Genomic DNA, 14,190 nt, shown 5'->3' with positions numbered 1-14,190 from the left:
CTTCCAGGTCTTTCCTAAAAACTCCTGAATTATAAGAGGCTGGAGTGGGTGCATAACTAAAGATCACCGTGCAAAAAGTGGGAAAGTAACAGAGCCCTTAGGGAGTCTTGCCTTCCACCCTCCCATCTGCCCCAGCGTGATCAGATACTGGAAACAGAGCTAAAATCTGTGCTGGGAAATCCCCGAGATGGTGGAGAGGCCTCCCCAGTTCAGACCCCAGTACAGTAGCCTCCAAGCCTAGACAGTGGCTGCTGGTACTGGTATTCCCCTGGGTGAGGAGTGTTTGGCGCTCATTACTTCCACTAGATATTTTTGATGAGAATCTGCACCTGAAATCCCTCTGAAAACAGCCGATGGGCTTTGATGCAACGCTCCCCGTTGCCTCCATCCTGCTTTCATTTAGAGTTCAGCCTCTGGGCAGGTTGACCACCCTTTGCCAAAGTCCGCCTTGACGTCACACCCTGGTGGCAAGGTCCCCACGTGCCTCTCTGCCCCCAGGGGCACGGTGACCCGGTGGCGATGACCCTCTCTGCTCCGCTCTCCCCACTGACGGGTTTTGGAGCTGCCACGTTGGGTCCTGCAGCCAGACTCGCTGACAGCGATTCAGCAGTGGCTGCTCAGTGAGCACCACCTGGAGCACGAGGGTTGGGGACCAGGGCGGGGAGCTTGGCATCCCAATTCTGTCCATAAAACTTGCTACCAGGTCATTTCTAAGGGAACCTAGAATTAGACAGCAGCACAGCATCCAAATAAGAAAGTGAAATGATGGAGAGGTATCGTTGGCACACTTCATTAATTTAGTTTATTAGCAGAGGTTTTGCACTGGCAGGCTGTGCCGGGATGGAAACAGGAGATCATGGTTCCCTTGGGTGATACGTGAGGGGCTGGAGGAGCACCCAGGATTTCAGCAGGGCCGGTTTTAAGGCTATGCATCTGTCTGTAGGTTTGCAAAGTTTCATAAGACATCTTTCCAAAAGTATGGCAGCCCCAGATGGGTTTGGGAAGAATGCTTAGAAAATTGGAGGCCCTATAAAAGTCAGATAAACTTGAAGTGAGTGGAAATTAAAAGTGAAGGTCTAGGACAGAGGATCAGCTTGGGATGCTGCTATTAAAGCTCTTAACGCAACGGTGGAAATGCGCTTCCTTCTGTTTCCTCTTTGCCCTCTTCTTAATGACAAGAGCATCGTTCCAGGCTTGTTGGAGACTGTGGCTACCAACATCCAGCCTGAGCCACTGGTGGAGGCAGAGACGGGGAGCACAGGGGGTCTGGCCTCCAGGAATCAGCACCAACCAGCCCAGCAGAGCTGGTCCAGAGAACCAAGCCAGGGGATGGGGAAGACTACGCTCTGGGGCTCCCCTCTCTACAGAGGAAGGACCAGTGCATGGGAGGAGATGCATCAGGGGATGCTGGTGAAATTAATCTTGCACAAATGCTTTATTTCTCCTTCTTTTGGTTCAGCTGTGGGATGGATTCAAAGCTCACTGACGTTTATCCCATCACGTGCGCAGTACATGATGAAAGCACGGGGTATGGGAAACTGCAGTGTTGATGGGGCAGCAGTGCCTTTGCCCAGACCCACAGCCACGGTGTCCTATTGTCACTATGGAACGGACAAACACAGTAAGACTGAGCAACAGACATAACCATCTGCCCTTCATTTTCACGACCAGCACCGGGAATATAGAACATCTGACTTCACAGAATCATAGAATCATAGAATACCAGGTTGGACGGGACCTCAAGGATCATCTAGTCCAACCTTTCTAGGCAAGAGCCCAGGCTAGACAAGATGGCCCAGCACCCTGTCCAGCTGCATCTTGAAAGTGTCCAACGTGGCGGAGTCAACAACATCCCAGGGGAGATTATTCCAATGGGTGACTGTTCTCATGGGGAAAAATTTCCCTCTTATGTCCAGTTGGAATCTCCTGAAGAGCAACTCCCCAAGAGCAGACTACTGCTTTACTCTTTCACAGATTCTCCCAGAGACAGAAGCAAGAAACCAGGTCCAGAGGAAGAGAAACTGGGTAAAAACAGGCACTGAAACTGTGCATCCCAGCCTCCCCTTCTGCTCTAACAAACCCAGGGGAGTTTTCCCTCCAGGCAGAGAAGTTGTGGCAGCGACTGGCAAAGCCACACGTCAGAAAGCAAGATTCGTTCCAAAGTTACACATCAAAGTCTGAGCGAGGTCTTAAGTTTCCTACATAACTGATGGAGTTAAATAAATACCATCAGAGGGGGATTTAACGTCACAGTAAGGCAGTGCCCAGGATAAGCAGCACGTAGCATCCTCCAAAGACACCTCTCTCTTTCCGTTGCCTTTAGAAGGATCCAGGATGGTTGGTTTAGTCTAGAGACCTGATTTAGAAACCCAGAGATAAATCCCATCCCTGGTGACTTTCCAGCTACATGACTACTTTCCCTGCCCATTGCCATCTTGTCATGAGGATGAGATTATAACAGAGGAGAGCAAGCAATGACAGCAAGACACCTCCCATGCAGACTGCGAGTGGGAGCTCAGCAGCTCACCCCTGGTAGTGCAGACAGTGGATAAGCTTGGGACCGCTGGGAAAACTCTGCCAAGTGACACGGGTTTGCCTCTCAAACTTCCCGGCGGATGGAAGTCAGCACTCCAGAGCTGCCCATGGGAAAGCGGGTTGCGGCTTGTCGGCTTCCCACACCCTGGTCCTCGAAGGACTCAGCAGCCAAGTCTTAACCAAACAAACCTGCCAAAGTTCAGCTCCAGTTTGAAGCCTCCTTATCTGCAGGGTCTTTTTCACGAGCTATTTCTCTTTGCCTTTCCTCTCCAGGTAGTGCGTTTAGCTGCAACCAGCAAACACTCTGGGGCCTTATTTTTGGGACTTAGACCCTCAACAGCCGCTTTGCTCTTTTAAATATTTCTTTTTTTTTCCCCCCACCCTGGCTAAAGGGCTAAAGCTTTGCCTTCAGCAGGCTTTCCATCCATCCCCGTGTGCTTTTCTCTCTCAGTGCGCGCTGGCAGAGCAGAAGTCCCCCAGGTCCATGCATCCCAGGAGGAGAAGCTGATGCAGGCAGACGCTCCCAACTAATGGTGTCGCACCCTGGGGGGGACATCTCGAGCAGATGACTCAAGGATAGCCTAATGCTCATCACTCAAAAGGAAACTGTTGAATGAAAAGCTGACAGATGAGCAAGAAAGGCAATAATAAAGAGAAGGCAAGGCTTCAATCTAAATACGGGATATTTGTCCATAAAGGCCATCAGAGGACCAAGTGGAGACACCATGTATGGGAAAGCTAGAGCTGGACTTGCCCTAGGTAGCTCACAGCTGGATCTGCCCTGCTTTTTGAGTCACACTGGCAGCTCAAAAGCCCACTGGTGATGCAGAGCTGGAAGATGTGCCCTTGAAAATGCCATCACACCAAACCTGTTGGGTTTCGGTCCCGCTGCGATACGCAGATGACTCCCATAATGACGTTACTGCCTCTCAGATCTCTGTACAAAAAGGGTTCGATGCTTGCCCCCTCTTTTCAGGAAAAAGGCTTCACAGGACCCTAAGCCACTCCATCGCCACCTGGCAGGGACTTTGACCCTTTGCAGTCCACAGTGTCTTTAGGAACCAGTTAAACTCAGCAATCAGAAAGCTCAGGCATGGGGAAAAAAAAAATGCATGGCTGGTGGGCCAAGGCGTTATCAGGCTGTGTGGAGCACAGCCAAAAGCACCCATCTCCTCAACCCTTTCCCACGCTGTTTTTAGGGGGTTTTCATGGTCCGACCCATCACTGGGCTCTCCCTGTCCCTTTAAGTAACTTGAACCTCCAGGCTGCAAATCTCAGTCTCTAACTAAAAGGATGAAAAAGCAGGTTTCCCCCTTCCCCTTTCTGGGTCTTTCCTTTTAAAAAGCAACCATTTCTTCCCCTTTCCCTTCTGGTGGGAAGAGATGGTTCACCGAGGGATGGAGCAGCTTTCTGAGCATCCCCCTCCCATATCGAGGCAAACTGGCAGCTCTTTTTTGCAGCTTTCCTCCCCTCCCGCCGGTCTTTGGCAAACCTCAGCTGATTTCCAAACCCCCCATGGCTGCTGGGGGTTGGGTGCAAAGGTTTAATTATTTGCTTTTCCTTGGGTGCATAAGGCGGGGATAGGAAGAAGGTCGGGCCCCATCGCCTGACGCTGCAAATCTTCCCCACTTTTGTTGTCCAGCCCCTCTCCCACCCCCCTTCCTTCCCCGTCTCCCGCACCGCAGAGCCCACCCACCATGAATCCCCAGGAGGTTTTGGGATATGTTTGCCTGCTTTGCTTTTCCTTCGTGAGCACAGCAAAAGGTAAGAGACTTTGGGCTGCTTCGGGTCCAGGGACGTGATGGGGTCGGGATACCCCCTCCCACCCCCCTTCCTTCCCCGTCTCCCGCCCCGCTCCCAGAGCCCACCATGAATCCCCAGGAGGTTTTGGGATATGTTTGCCTGCTTTGCTTTTCCTTCGTGAGCACAGCAAAAGGTAAGAGACTTTGGGCTGCTTCGGGTCCAGGGACGTGATGGGGTCGGGATACCCCGAGAGGCGGGATGCTCATCCCAGCGCACAAAGAGCCCCACAGGGCTCGCCGTAATCCAGCATCTCCGAGGAGAGTTATTGCCACAGCTGCAAACGGTCTGAGCATCGCCCCAGGCGGGGAAATTTTTTGGAAAGTCCTCCCTAGGGGAGAAAAAACAGAGAGCTGGAGCTTTTTAAACTGCACGCGGTGCAGAAATACAGAAACTCTTCAGTCTGACTCAGGGAGGAAAGCCCTGGGGAGCGAGCTGGCTTTCCATCAACTCCTTTCATTTTGTTATTATAACAAAAGTAGCAAAACTGTAAAACATTTCAGGAGCCCAGCAAATGCATCACATTTGCGGGAGAATTTCAAGTGGCTTTAGAAAACAGATTAGACTGGTTATGTGATGGCAAAGGCAACCCCTCCCCCCCCCATCATATTTCTATATGAACAAGAGAAGGGATTCCAAATAACTCTCGATAAATAAGATTAAAGCAAGGAGTTTTGAGCTAAAGCTGCCCCATCAACTTTATTTTGCCCCACCATGAAGTCAGTGATTTAATTAAGAAATGGCAGTTCTGATGGGAAACACACACTATGAACAATATGGTCTCTCTTCTCCCCTAAATAAAAATGCTAACGTAGCCCCGGTTAACGCTGAAATATTGAAAAGACGCTTCAAGACATCCCTCCTGTCCGTGGGCATGCTCAGAAAACTTTCCCTTGGGATTAAAGTGTGTTCCCCTGGTGCTTTCAAGAAGTCCTGAAGTCCCCAAGGAGGACCCCCACCCTGGCCACCATTTATTTCTAAGGCAGGACTCGAAACGCAAGTGGGAATCTCACCCCAAGAACACTCAAATATCCAAACTGCAGGCACAAATAATTTCCCATAAAAACCTTCCCATGTTCTCCCCCAAACATGCCAGCTCTACCCACTGCTCAGTGTCAAAATGATGCTTCCAGAAGGCAAAGTGATGCAGGTCACCAGCATCCCCACAAGCCCAGGTCCTCTCTAGGATGGAGGATGCTTGGTGCAGCGAGCCGAGGGGCTGAGGTCTGCGACCGCCTACCTTCAACATTTGCATCTTCCCTTAGGGGATTTGCAGCCGCTTTCTTTCCAGCCCGGCACCCTATATCAGTACCGCTATACCCTGGATGTCCAGCTGGACCACGCATCCACGCCATCCCCGCCGGGAGCCTGGCTGCAGGCTGAGGCATTGGTCCAGCTGCACCGGCTCTGGAGGGACCAAGGCGGGGAAGAGCTGCTCCAGCTGGAGGTGCGTGAGGTGGCAAAACCCTTGCAGCCGGGTGCTCCTCCCGGCAGCAGCGATGCCGCCTTTCCTTCCTCAGCCTCTCCCCTTTCTAGCCCAAGCCCTCTGAAAAACGACCTCTCTGCCCAAGAGGCCCGCGATGCATAGCGGCTTCGGAGCAGACGCCCTCGCTCACTGCTTTCTGCCATCATCTCCTGTCATAGCTCCACGACCTGAAAGCCCAACAGCAGCCAGAAGAGGAGAGGAGCCCGGATGGCGATGGAGGTCCCCCTGCAGAGATTGCACTAAGCCAGGAGGAGCAGGCAGAGCTCCGGCAGCCAGTGTTCATCTCCTGGAGCAGCGGGAAGGTCAGCCGGGCACTTCCTGGGCTTGCTCACACCCTCTGCAGAGCATTCCTGCCTACATCCCAGATTTTCCCAGCTACGAAGCCCATATGAACTCCTCCTCCGCTCCACCTCTGGTTTCATATCAGAGCACAAGGAACTGGACAGGGTGGCAAATGCAGGTCTACCGCAGGGTCCAGTATGACCCTAGATGCAGCCCCATCCTCCAAAGGGGCTGTGGGCTGGACCGGAGCTGCAGCATCCCCTGTGAAAAGGACCTCGGTCCTAACCGTGGGATGTGAGCTTCTCCTTTAAGGCTTGGGAAAACCATTGGGATGGAAAAAAAAAAAGGCAATGCCTGCTTGTGGAGGGATACGGCCTTCCTTGTGAAAAACCTGTGGGTATCTACAGGGTGTTGCAGAGGTTGCAGGGGAGATGCCTTTCAGCAGGGAAGGCAGCAGAGAGCCCACAGGGCCCCCAGAGCCACTCCCGCAGGCAGACACCTCCTCTTGCCCTCCCAGGTCAAAGCCTTCTATGGGGACGAAGCAGAAAGCATCCTGATCTCCAACCTGAAGCGAGGCGTTGTCAGTCTGCTCCAGCTCCAGCCCCACGCCGGCACCGCAGTGGAGGTAGGTGCAGATAAAAGTTGTGGGCTTTGCTGGTCCAGCTGCCCCTGGGCTGTGAGCGAGGATGACTACTGGAAAGCCAGAAGATTTAAAAGAAAATCATCTGTAGGCAATTTTCAGGAATGGGCACACTTACAAAATTGTCATCATTTCCCAGTAGGAAAAGTGGAGAAAAAAAATTCTACAAGAATTTCTGCCAAGTGGGATTGCTTTGCTCAGCCCAGCCAGCAGCTGGCAAAGGCAGGGAAATCCCTCCCTCCGGAGCTCAACTGGTGCTGTAGTGACCTGCGAACAACATGAAATAACCTCAAAACCCAAGTTGCAGGCACACAAAGGTGCTCACTGCTGATGTTAGCCTAAATTTGCAATAGCAAATTTCCTGCCCAGATGGACTTGGAGCTATCCGACATCTCCAAATACGGCCCAGACCCTCACTTTTTGATGATTTTGCTATTTATTAGTTTGTCCTCTTTGTCTGTCCTCCTCACAGATCATTTTATTCAGGCTTGATCAAAGTCAATCACCCTTAACCATGGTTACTTACATTTGTGTTTCAGGAGGACACCTCCGGGAGCTGCCAAGTCACGTACGCCATGTCCAACCATTCTGTCATGAAGACAAAAGATCTCCTCAGCTGTACAAAGCCGAAGTCCGGATTCACCTCCGTAAACAAAGCAAGTCCATTGCTCTTGCGGTCGTGGGCTCAACTTACATCGAGTACAACAGGGTTGTCCCCAAAAATCCTCCAAGCCGAGCATTTTTTTGGCATGAGCTGCGTGGAAGTTGCTATTGCTTGGCTTTCTCTTTTGCTTGGAGAATGTCCTTGCCAATGCTCGTCAGGGTGAGGTGGGTTTGGGCATGGAGGGCCATACCTCTTCCCACGCCGTGCAGCTGTGTTGAGGCAGCTATGGAGCTAGTGCTGTCGAACAGACCTGAAGGAAGGGCAATGCTTTGGGAGGCCTTTATTTCCAGTTTGCAGTCTCCAGGCATCACCCACACCAGGCAGGAGAGCATCCCCTGCTCCCTCTGCTGCCTTTTTCTTCTGCGGCTGAGCCAGGGTGACAACCACCTTGTAATGAAAAAGAAAGTCCACATGGTGTCACCAGTCTGTCTCCCCACGTCAGCCACGAGTGGGAGCATCCCCTCGCTGTGGTCTTCACACGGTGCTGTCTTCTCCCACATGTGGGAAGAGGTTGGGCTCCCTTTTCACAGGGACTCCCATGAAGAGGACAAGGGGGAACGGACACAAGTTGCTCTTGGGGAGATTCCGACTGGACATGAGAAGGAAATTTTTCGCCATGAGAACAGTCACCCATTGGAATAAACTCCCCTGGGATGTGGTTGACTCTACCACGTTTCAGGGTGCAGCTGGACAGGGTGCTGGGCCATCTTGTCTAGGCTGGGCTCTTACCCAGAAAGGTTGGACCAGATGATCCTTGAGGTCCCTCCCAACCTGGGATGCTATGATTCTGTGATTCTTCTGGATTTTCCTTTCTACATTTTGCAAGTGAAGCGGGTGACTTTGTGGACTGGAAAGCTCTTTTCATGCTAATAGGGAGGAGAGAACTCTCCTGGGGAGAGGGGAAGAGAGAAAAGGTTGTCATTTTTCCTCCATGCTTCTCCTTTTTCAAGATTTTTGGAGTCGAGTGGCAGCCCACCAGCAAAAGCCAGTACATGGTGAAAGACAAACTCCTCTGGTCAGTGCTGGCAGAGGAAAGCCACGTGGTGTCTCCAGCCCTGAGGTCCACCGCCGGCATCAAAATCAGTTCAAGGTGAGTAATGTCCCCATACCACTGCTCGAACTGGGGAGCCTGGCGTGGGAGGAAGCTGCATCTGTTGGAGATAAAGCATTCGCTGCTCTCCAGCCAGCTCAGCTGGCACAGCCTGGTGCAGGCAGCAAGGAGGACAGGGTGCAGGAGCTGGGCAAGGCATGGAGGGAACAACCAGGCACCTTTTGGCAGCTTCCCCCCGCATCTCCTCACTCTCCAACCCTGAGTGAACCCAACCAGCCTCTGAGCCATGGAGGGTGTAAATGACAAAGTGCTTCCCGATGGCTTCTTCTCCCTCCACAGGCAGCAGCTCCAGCTAGCGTCTCCTCCCATGCCTGGCCCGGCAGAAGTGTCCGGACGAAGCCTCGAGGACGCACTGGCTGGCACAGAGGGACAGCACCAACCCCTGGGCATGGGCAGCCTGCCCTTCAGGAGGGTCTGCACCCGCTGCCCGTCGGTCAGTGACGCTGCCCACCCCCAAAACTCACCAAGCTGGGCACCTGGGTGGGCAGGAGAAGGCTGTAGGGCTTGGGGTTAAACCACAGTGGTGCATTTGGAGGGACTGGTTACCATTGTCGAGGTAGGATACGGCCCTGGGAGCACTGCAGAGCAGCAGCCTGACTTGTTACCTCTCCTAAATAACATCTAATGTTGTTACCCGTGGTGGAGGGACCCCTCTGTCCCCCTTGACATGGCTGCGTTTCTGCGATGGGAAAAGCAACCTCGTGCTCAGCTGGCACATCCAGTTGGGCTAAACCCATCGCAGGTCTGAGGTCAGGAAACATTTCCACCACAGATCAGGCTGGCAAGGACAAAGCAGGGGTTATTTCTGCCTCCTCAAGTCCGCCAAGCTTTTCCCCCAAGAAAGCTGGAATTACAATGACTGTCAGGCACCAGTGATGCTCGCAGTTTCTCCTGCTCTTCTCCTGGCACGTACCACAGGTTGGGGTGTTTGGGCTTCAGCACAAGTCCTCAGTGGTGGTGGGAGGCTGCAGTAGATGCCTGCAGGTAATTGCATAACCCCCACGCCCCCCTCCTACTCCTAAGTATTTCCCAAGTATAAACATTGCCCCATGATTATGGCCTCAAGTTGTGCCAGGGGAGGCTTAGATTGGACGTCAGGAAAAATTTCTTCCCCAAAAGGGTTGTGAAGCACTGGAAGGGGCTGCCCAGGGAAGGGGTCGAGTCCCCATCCCTGGGGGGATTTAAAAGCCAGGCAGATGAGGTGCTCAGGGCCAGGGTTTGGGGGTGGGATGGCAGGGGTAGGGGAATGGTTGGGCTGGGGGAACTTAAAGGGCTTTTCCAACCTGAGCGATTCTGTGATTCTATGATTCAAGATCAGGAGTAAAAGAGGCTAAATTCCACCTAACAAACCTCATCTTCGCAGCTGAGAGCCTACCTGAAGGCTTTTGACAGCCAGAGAATCAAAACGGACACCTCGAAGGCAGCCACCACGTGGCAGTTCCAGAGGTTCATCCAGATGCTGCGCAGCGCCAAGAAGAGAGATGTTCTGCAGCTGCTGAGGAGAGCGCCCCAGGAGATGCTGTGAGCGGCTTTGCCAAAACTGGCTGCCTGTGCATGTAGAGCCCTGGCACGTAGGGTCATTCCTGGCCCTGGCAACCTGGGTCATTTGGTGCTGGCCCATACAACATCCCTGGTCCTGGCAACCTGGGTCATTTGGTGCTGGCCCATGCACCATCCCTGGTCCGGGCAACCTGGGTCATTCGGTGCTGGCCCATACACCATCCCTGGTCCTGACTAGTGCAAACGTACTCTGTTTTTTCTTAATGCCTGTTCCATACAAACAACCACCACGCGGCTTTTTTTTTTTTTTTTTTTTTTCTCCCGGCTTAGCTGCTGCTCCAGCCAGGCTTTCTGCAAATACCGTTGGAGGTCTGTTATTTACAGACCATCCACCCATGGCCGTGGCATCCATCCCTTGTCAGCGCTGGGGCCGGGCTCCTCTTTGCAGCAAAATACCTAGATGTGGGTCAGTTCAGAGCAAGAGCCAACCTTCTAGGGTGTTGTTTTTTTTTTTTTTAACCCATGAACTGAAGCTCCCGTGAGTTTTAAAGCAAGAGGAAAGCATGGAAAGGGGGATGAGGAACTGCACAGGGCACCTTGTTTCTCCTCCAGCTCTATCGGTGGGTCATGACGACCTCCATCTTCTTCCTCCAGCCCCTTTGTCGTGGAGGCGGCGGTGGCTGCGCAGTCTGTAGCATCCTTGGCGGCTCTCTCGGACTTTCTGGATTTCAGCAAGGAGCCCAGATCCCTGCTGGAGAAGTTTCTCTACGCAGCAGCTTTCTCTCCCCGGCCCTCAGGAGAGCTTCTCCGCCTGGTGTTAGTGAGTACAGATATTTCTCTCCCTCCCTGAGGGTCCTGAGCCCAGGATGGATCCTCACCCCAGTGCAGGCAGGAGGGAACAGCAAGCGCGTTTTCCTGGAAAAGGGAAATATGTTTCTGTAGAAATACATCTTCCTGCTTATGGGATTATTTTATGTGCTTTTAATGGGGCAGTGGCGATGGGATTAAATGCTCCTTAGAGGAAAAGCATCCAGCAGAAAGAGCTTTATATGGGTGTATTACAGATAAGAAAAGCTTAATTAAAAACCACTGCGAAAAATCAGCATTTTATCCAATTAAACCATGCATTGCCTCCTTCAAGGCAGGTAAGATCTAGTTTTTCCTTAATTTTTTTGGTAAACGCTTTGAGGTAAGAGGTAAAACATACTCCTCCTCTCTCTCTTTTTCCCCGTTTCTTTTTTTTTTTTCCTGCTTCCTAATACTCCTTTCCGGGTGCCCAGGACAAGCTGGATGGGAAGCAGCTGGCCCCCGAGGTCCAGGAGACGGGCATAGTTGCCCTGGGCTCTCTGGTCGGCAAGCTGTGCCAGCAGAAGCTGTGTGGGCTGCAGGTGGGTCCTCTGCAAACCCCTATACTTGGCTTTTTTGGATGCCCCCCCTCCTCCAGGGTGCCCAGAACATCTGTCCCTCACCTCGCTCTCCTTCTCTCCTGCCCTCCTGCAAACCCCGAATAGGAGGTGAAGCGTGGGGTGGAAACCATCCTCAAGGGGCTAAAAGGTGCTGAGGAAGAGTCCAAGGTGGTCATTTACCTGCTGGCCCTGGGGAACGCAGTGCTCCCCGAAACCATCCCCACTCTCCTGGACCACGCTGAGGAGGGCACCACTGCTGTCGCCACCGCAGCCATCTCTGCCCTGCGGCGATTCCCTGCTTGGCATATCTCCAGCAAGGTACAGCACAAAGCTGCCAAGGCTTGGTGCTCCTCTTCCCATTCAAAGCCGAGCCATCAGGGTGCAAGCAGAGCCACCGTTTGCACATCACTGCCCTAACAGCACCATTTTAATTGCCCTCTCGCATCAGGTGAAACGAGCAATGAGGAGGATTTTCCACGAGAAGAGGAGGAGCTACGAAAAAACCTGTCGCCTGGCCGCTGCAGAAGTCCTCCTAGATAACCAGCCCTTGCCCATGGATGTCATCAACATCCTGCTGGCTGCAAACAAACTGGAGACAGAGACGGCGATGTTCTTGCTGCTGAAGGTCCAGAGCAGCCTGCGTGCCAACCACCACCCGGCAAGGTGGGTCTGGAGGGGAAGGTTGCATTTTTCCCCCCCCTCCCCCCCCACATCGCTGGTTTTTCCTCCTCCCCACTGCAGTTGTGGCTTTTGACCCATCATGCCTTTAAAGCTGGATAAGCACGCGTGCTGGCATCACTCCTTGGAGCTGCCTGGAAATCCCCAGCTACAGGAGGAAGAAAACAGCGGGGCTGCTAATGCAGGTGACGCCCCGCCAGCCGAAACCTGGCGTCCCTCCTCGTCCTGCCCCATGGCAGAGGGGACCCAGGCTCACAGCTTCAGCAGAGCCCTCAGAGGCCAAAGCTCTGGCTCGCAGGGCAGCACACAATTTGTAACTGCATTAATCTTCCTATCTGCACAAAACAAACCAAGCACTAACATTTTTCAGAGCTGAGCAAAAGCTACACAAAAATATCTGACTGGTTTATCCTCATGAAGGGGAGGAGAGGGAAATTCCAGGGTAGCCTATGTCTGCTCCATTTCCTTTTTTGCTCAGGCTTCGCTGGGCAACTGAGAGAAATAGTCTGGAAATTTGTATTTCCTTCTCTGTACAGCCTTCTGTAATGACCACTGGCATTTTCCTTTCCCACTGCTGACATACCCTTTCCCTCTTGCTTCCAGGGAGATAATGAAAGACATCATGAGTGACCCACGGATAAACAACTACAACTTCTTCTCGAAAGCTGGCATCTCCTCTTCTTTCTCAGGACCTCTGACAGGTGACACCATGGAGGACACTCATGGTCCTCTCCAATGGCTAAAGGAGGGGCTGGTGGGGAAGGCAGCTTTCAGAAGAGGCCTCAGCTTTATAGAAATACCCCCAAAAATCTCAGTGCGAGGTTTCTGAGCATGTCCCCCAGCACCAGCTGGCTGGTTGCAATCACCCAAAATACATAGACCTTTCTCTGACACCCCTGCCACCACCCGGCTTTCTACAGTGGGAGGGCTGGGCCGGGCCACCTACTTTTCCCAGATGCTGCTAATTTGAAAGAGGAACCTCAGCGGGAGGCAAAACCAATGGTAGACTGTAGGTGGGAGTTTCTGTGCTTTTCCTGGTAGGTCAAGATATTTAGCTCCATTCCTTAGGTGTCTTTAATAAGCTCTTCAACAAGGAGAATCCTGGTACTGAGATAAAAATCATCAGACTTCAGAGAGACTGCAACAATCAACACTTGCGAAATATTGGCTTAAACCTCTCCCCCTCGGCTCTCATTTCTGTCCCATTTCAAATTATCTCAGCCTAGCCTTGAAAGGGGGTAGGTGGAGGCAAAATAGCCAACACCTGGAAGAAAAACATTGCAATGCTAAATCCTTTGATTATTGCAAGAATGGAAGGAGACAGTCACAAAATTTGTCAGGTTGGAAAAGACCTTTAAGATCATCAAGCCCAACCATTCCCCTAACCCTGCCGTTAAATGATGGTGCAGAGAAGCTTTCCCCTCTGCATCATTTAGCTTTACCAGATGTTACCAGGTTTGGGCTGGACCTTAGGAAAAATTTCTTCCCCAAAAGGGTTGTGAAGCACTGGAAGGGGCTGCCCAGGGAAGGGGTCAAGTCCCCAGCCCTGGGTGGATTTAAAAGCTGGGCAGACGCAGTGCTCAGGGCCAGGGTTTAGAGGTGGGATGGCAGGGTTAGGGGAATGGTTGGGCTGGGGGAGCTTAAAGGGCTTTTCCAACCTAAATGATTCTATGTTTAATGGCTAACACAGGAGATCTATTGAGGGGGCTTACAAATTGCTAAGGAGCCCTCAGGATCCTGCCTTTAGACATACCCAGTGACCTCCCAGTCCCCGCAGTCAGCCTGGACAAGCTCTTTTAAGAAACCACCCCCTCCTTACTGAGTGCTGACTTGGTGGCAGCGGGTGCAGAGAACGCTCTTGGTGGGATCCCAGCCTGGCACATCCTCCCTACGAGCTCTTTACTGTCAGCCTTCGTCCCCCTGCTGCCACTCTCAGGGCATTTATGGTTCACCACTGTTCAGTGACTCGATTACAAGAAGAGATGTGCTGCTGCCCCGGGATGCTTACGGGGTCTCTCTGCCTTTCAGTCACCCAGGACCTGCTTTCCACCTTTGGGCTGGACCTGCTCTTTTTGGAGGGTGGTTTCC

General features: G+C 52.5%; 1 protein-coding gene across 1 annotated transcript in view; it reads left to right on the top strand.

Annotated features, from left to right (window-relative positions):
- Positions 1-4,404: 4,404 nt before the first annotated feature.
- LOC104128419 (microsomal triglyceride transfer protein) overlaps positions 4,405-14,190 on the top strand; it is an 11,681-nt gene continuing 1,895 nt past the window's right edge. Inside the window, exons 1-14 of the mRNA XM_009641196.1 lie at positions 4,405-4,471; positions 5,601-5,782; positions 5,980-6,123; positions 6,621-6,728; positions 7,283-7,399; positions 8,358-8,497; positions 8,798-8,951; positions 9,882-10,039; positions 10,673-10,838; positions 11,299-11,406; positions 11,530-11,742; positions 11,873-12,087; positions 12,706-12,803; positions 14,131-14,190. The exon at positions 14,131-14,190 is cut by the window's right edge and continues 1 nt beyond it. Of these exons, the coding sequence (XP_009639491.1) occupies positions 4,405-4,471; positions 5,601-5,782; positions 5,980-6,123; positions 6,621-6,728; positions 7,283-7,399; positions 8,358-8,497; positions 8,798-8,951; positions 9,882-10,039; positions 10,673-10,838; positions 11,299-11,406; positions 11,530-11,742; positions 11,873-12,087; positions 12,706-12,803; positions 14,131-14,190 (1,930 nt within the window). The remainder of the gene's footprint in view (positions 4,472-5,600; positions 5,783-5,979; positions 6,124-6,620; positions 6,729-7,282; positions 7,400-8,357; positions 8,498-8,797; positions 8,952-9,881; positions 10,040-10,672; positions 10,839-11,298; positions 11,407-11,529; positions 11,743-11,872; positions 12,088-12,705; positions 12,804-14,130) is intronic.

Source organism: Egretta garzetta, unplaced genomic scaffold, assembly GCF_000687185.1.
Source record: "Egretta garzetta isolate BGI_Z169 unplaced genomic scaffold, ASM68718v1 scaffold536, whole genome shotgun sequence".
Classification (NCBI taxonomy): domain Eukaryota; kingdom Metazoa; phylum Chordata; class Aves; order Pelecaniformes; family Ardeidae; genus Egretta; species Egretta garzetta.
Note: the sequence above shows the minus strand (reverse complement) of the source record. Positions and strands in the feature narration are given on the sequence as shown.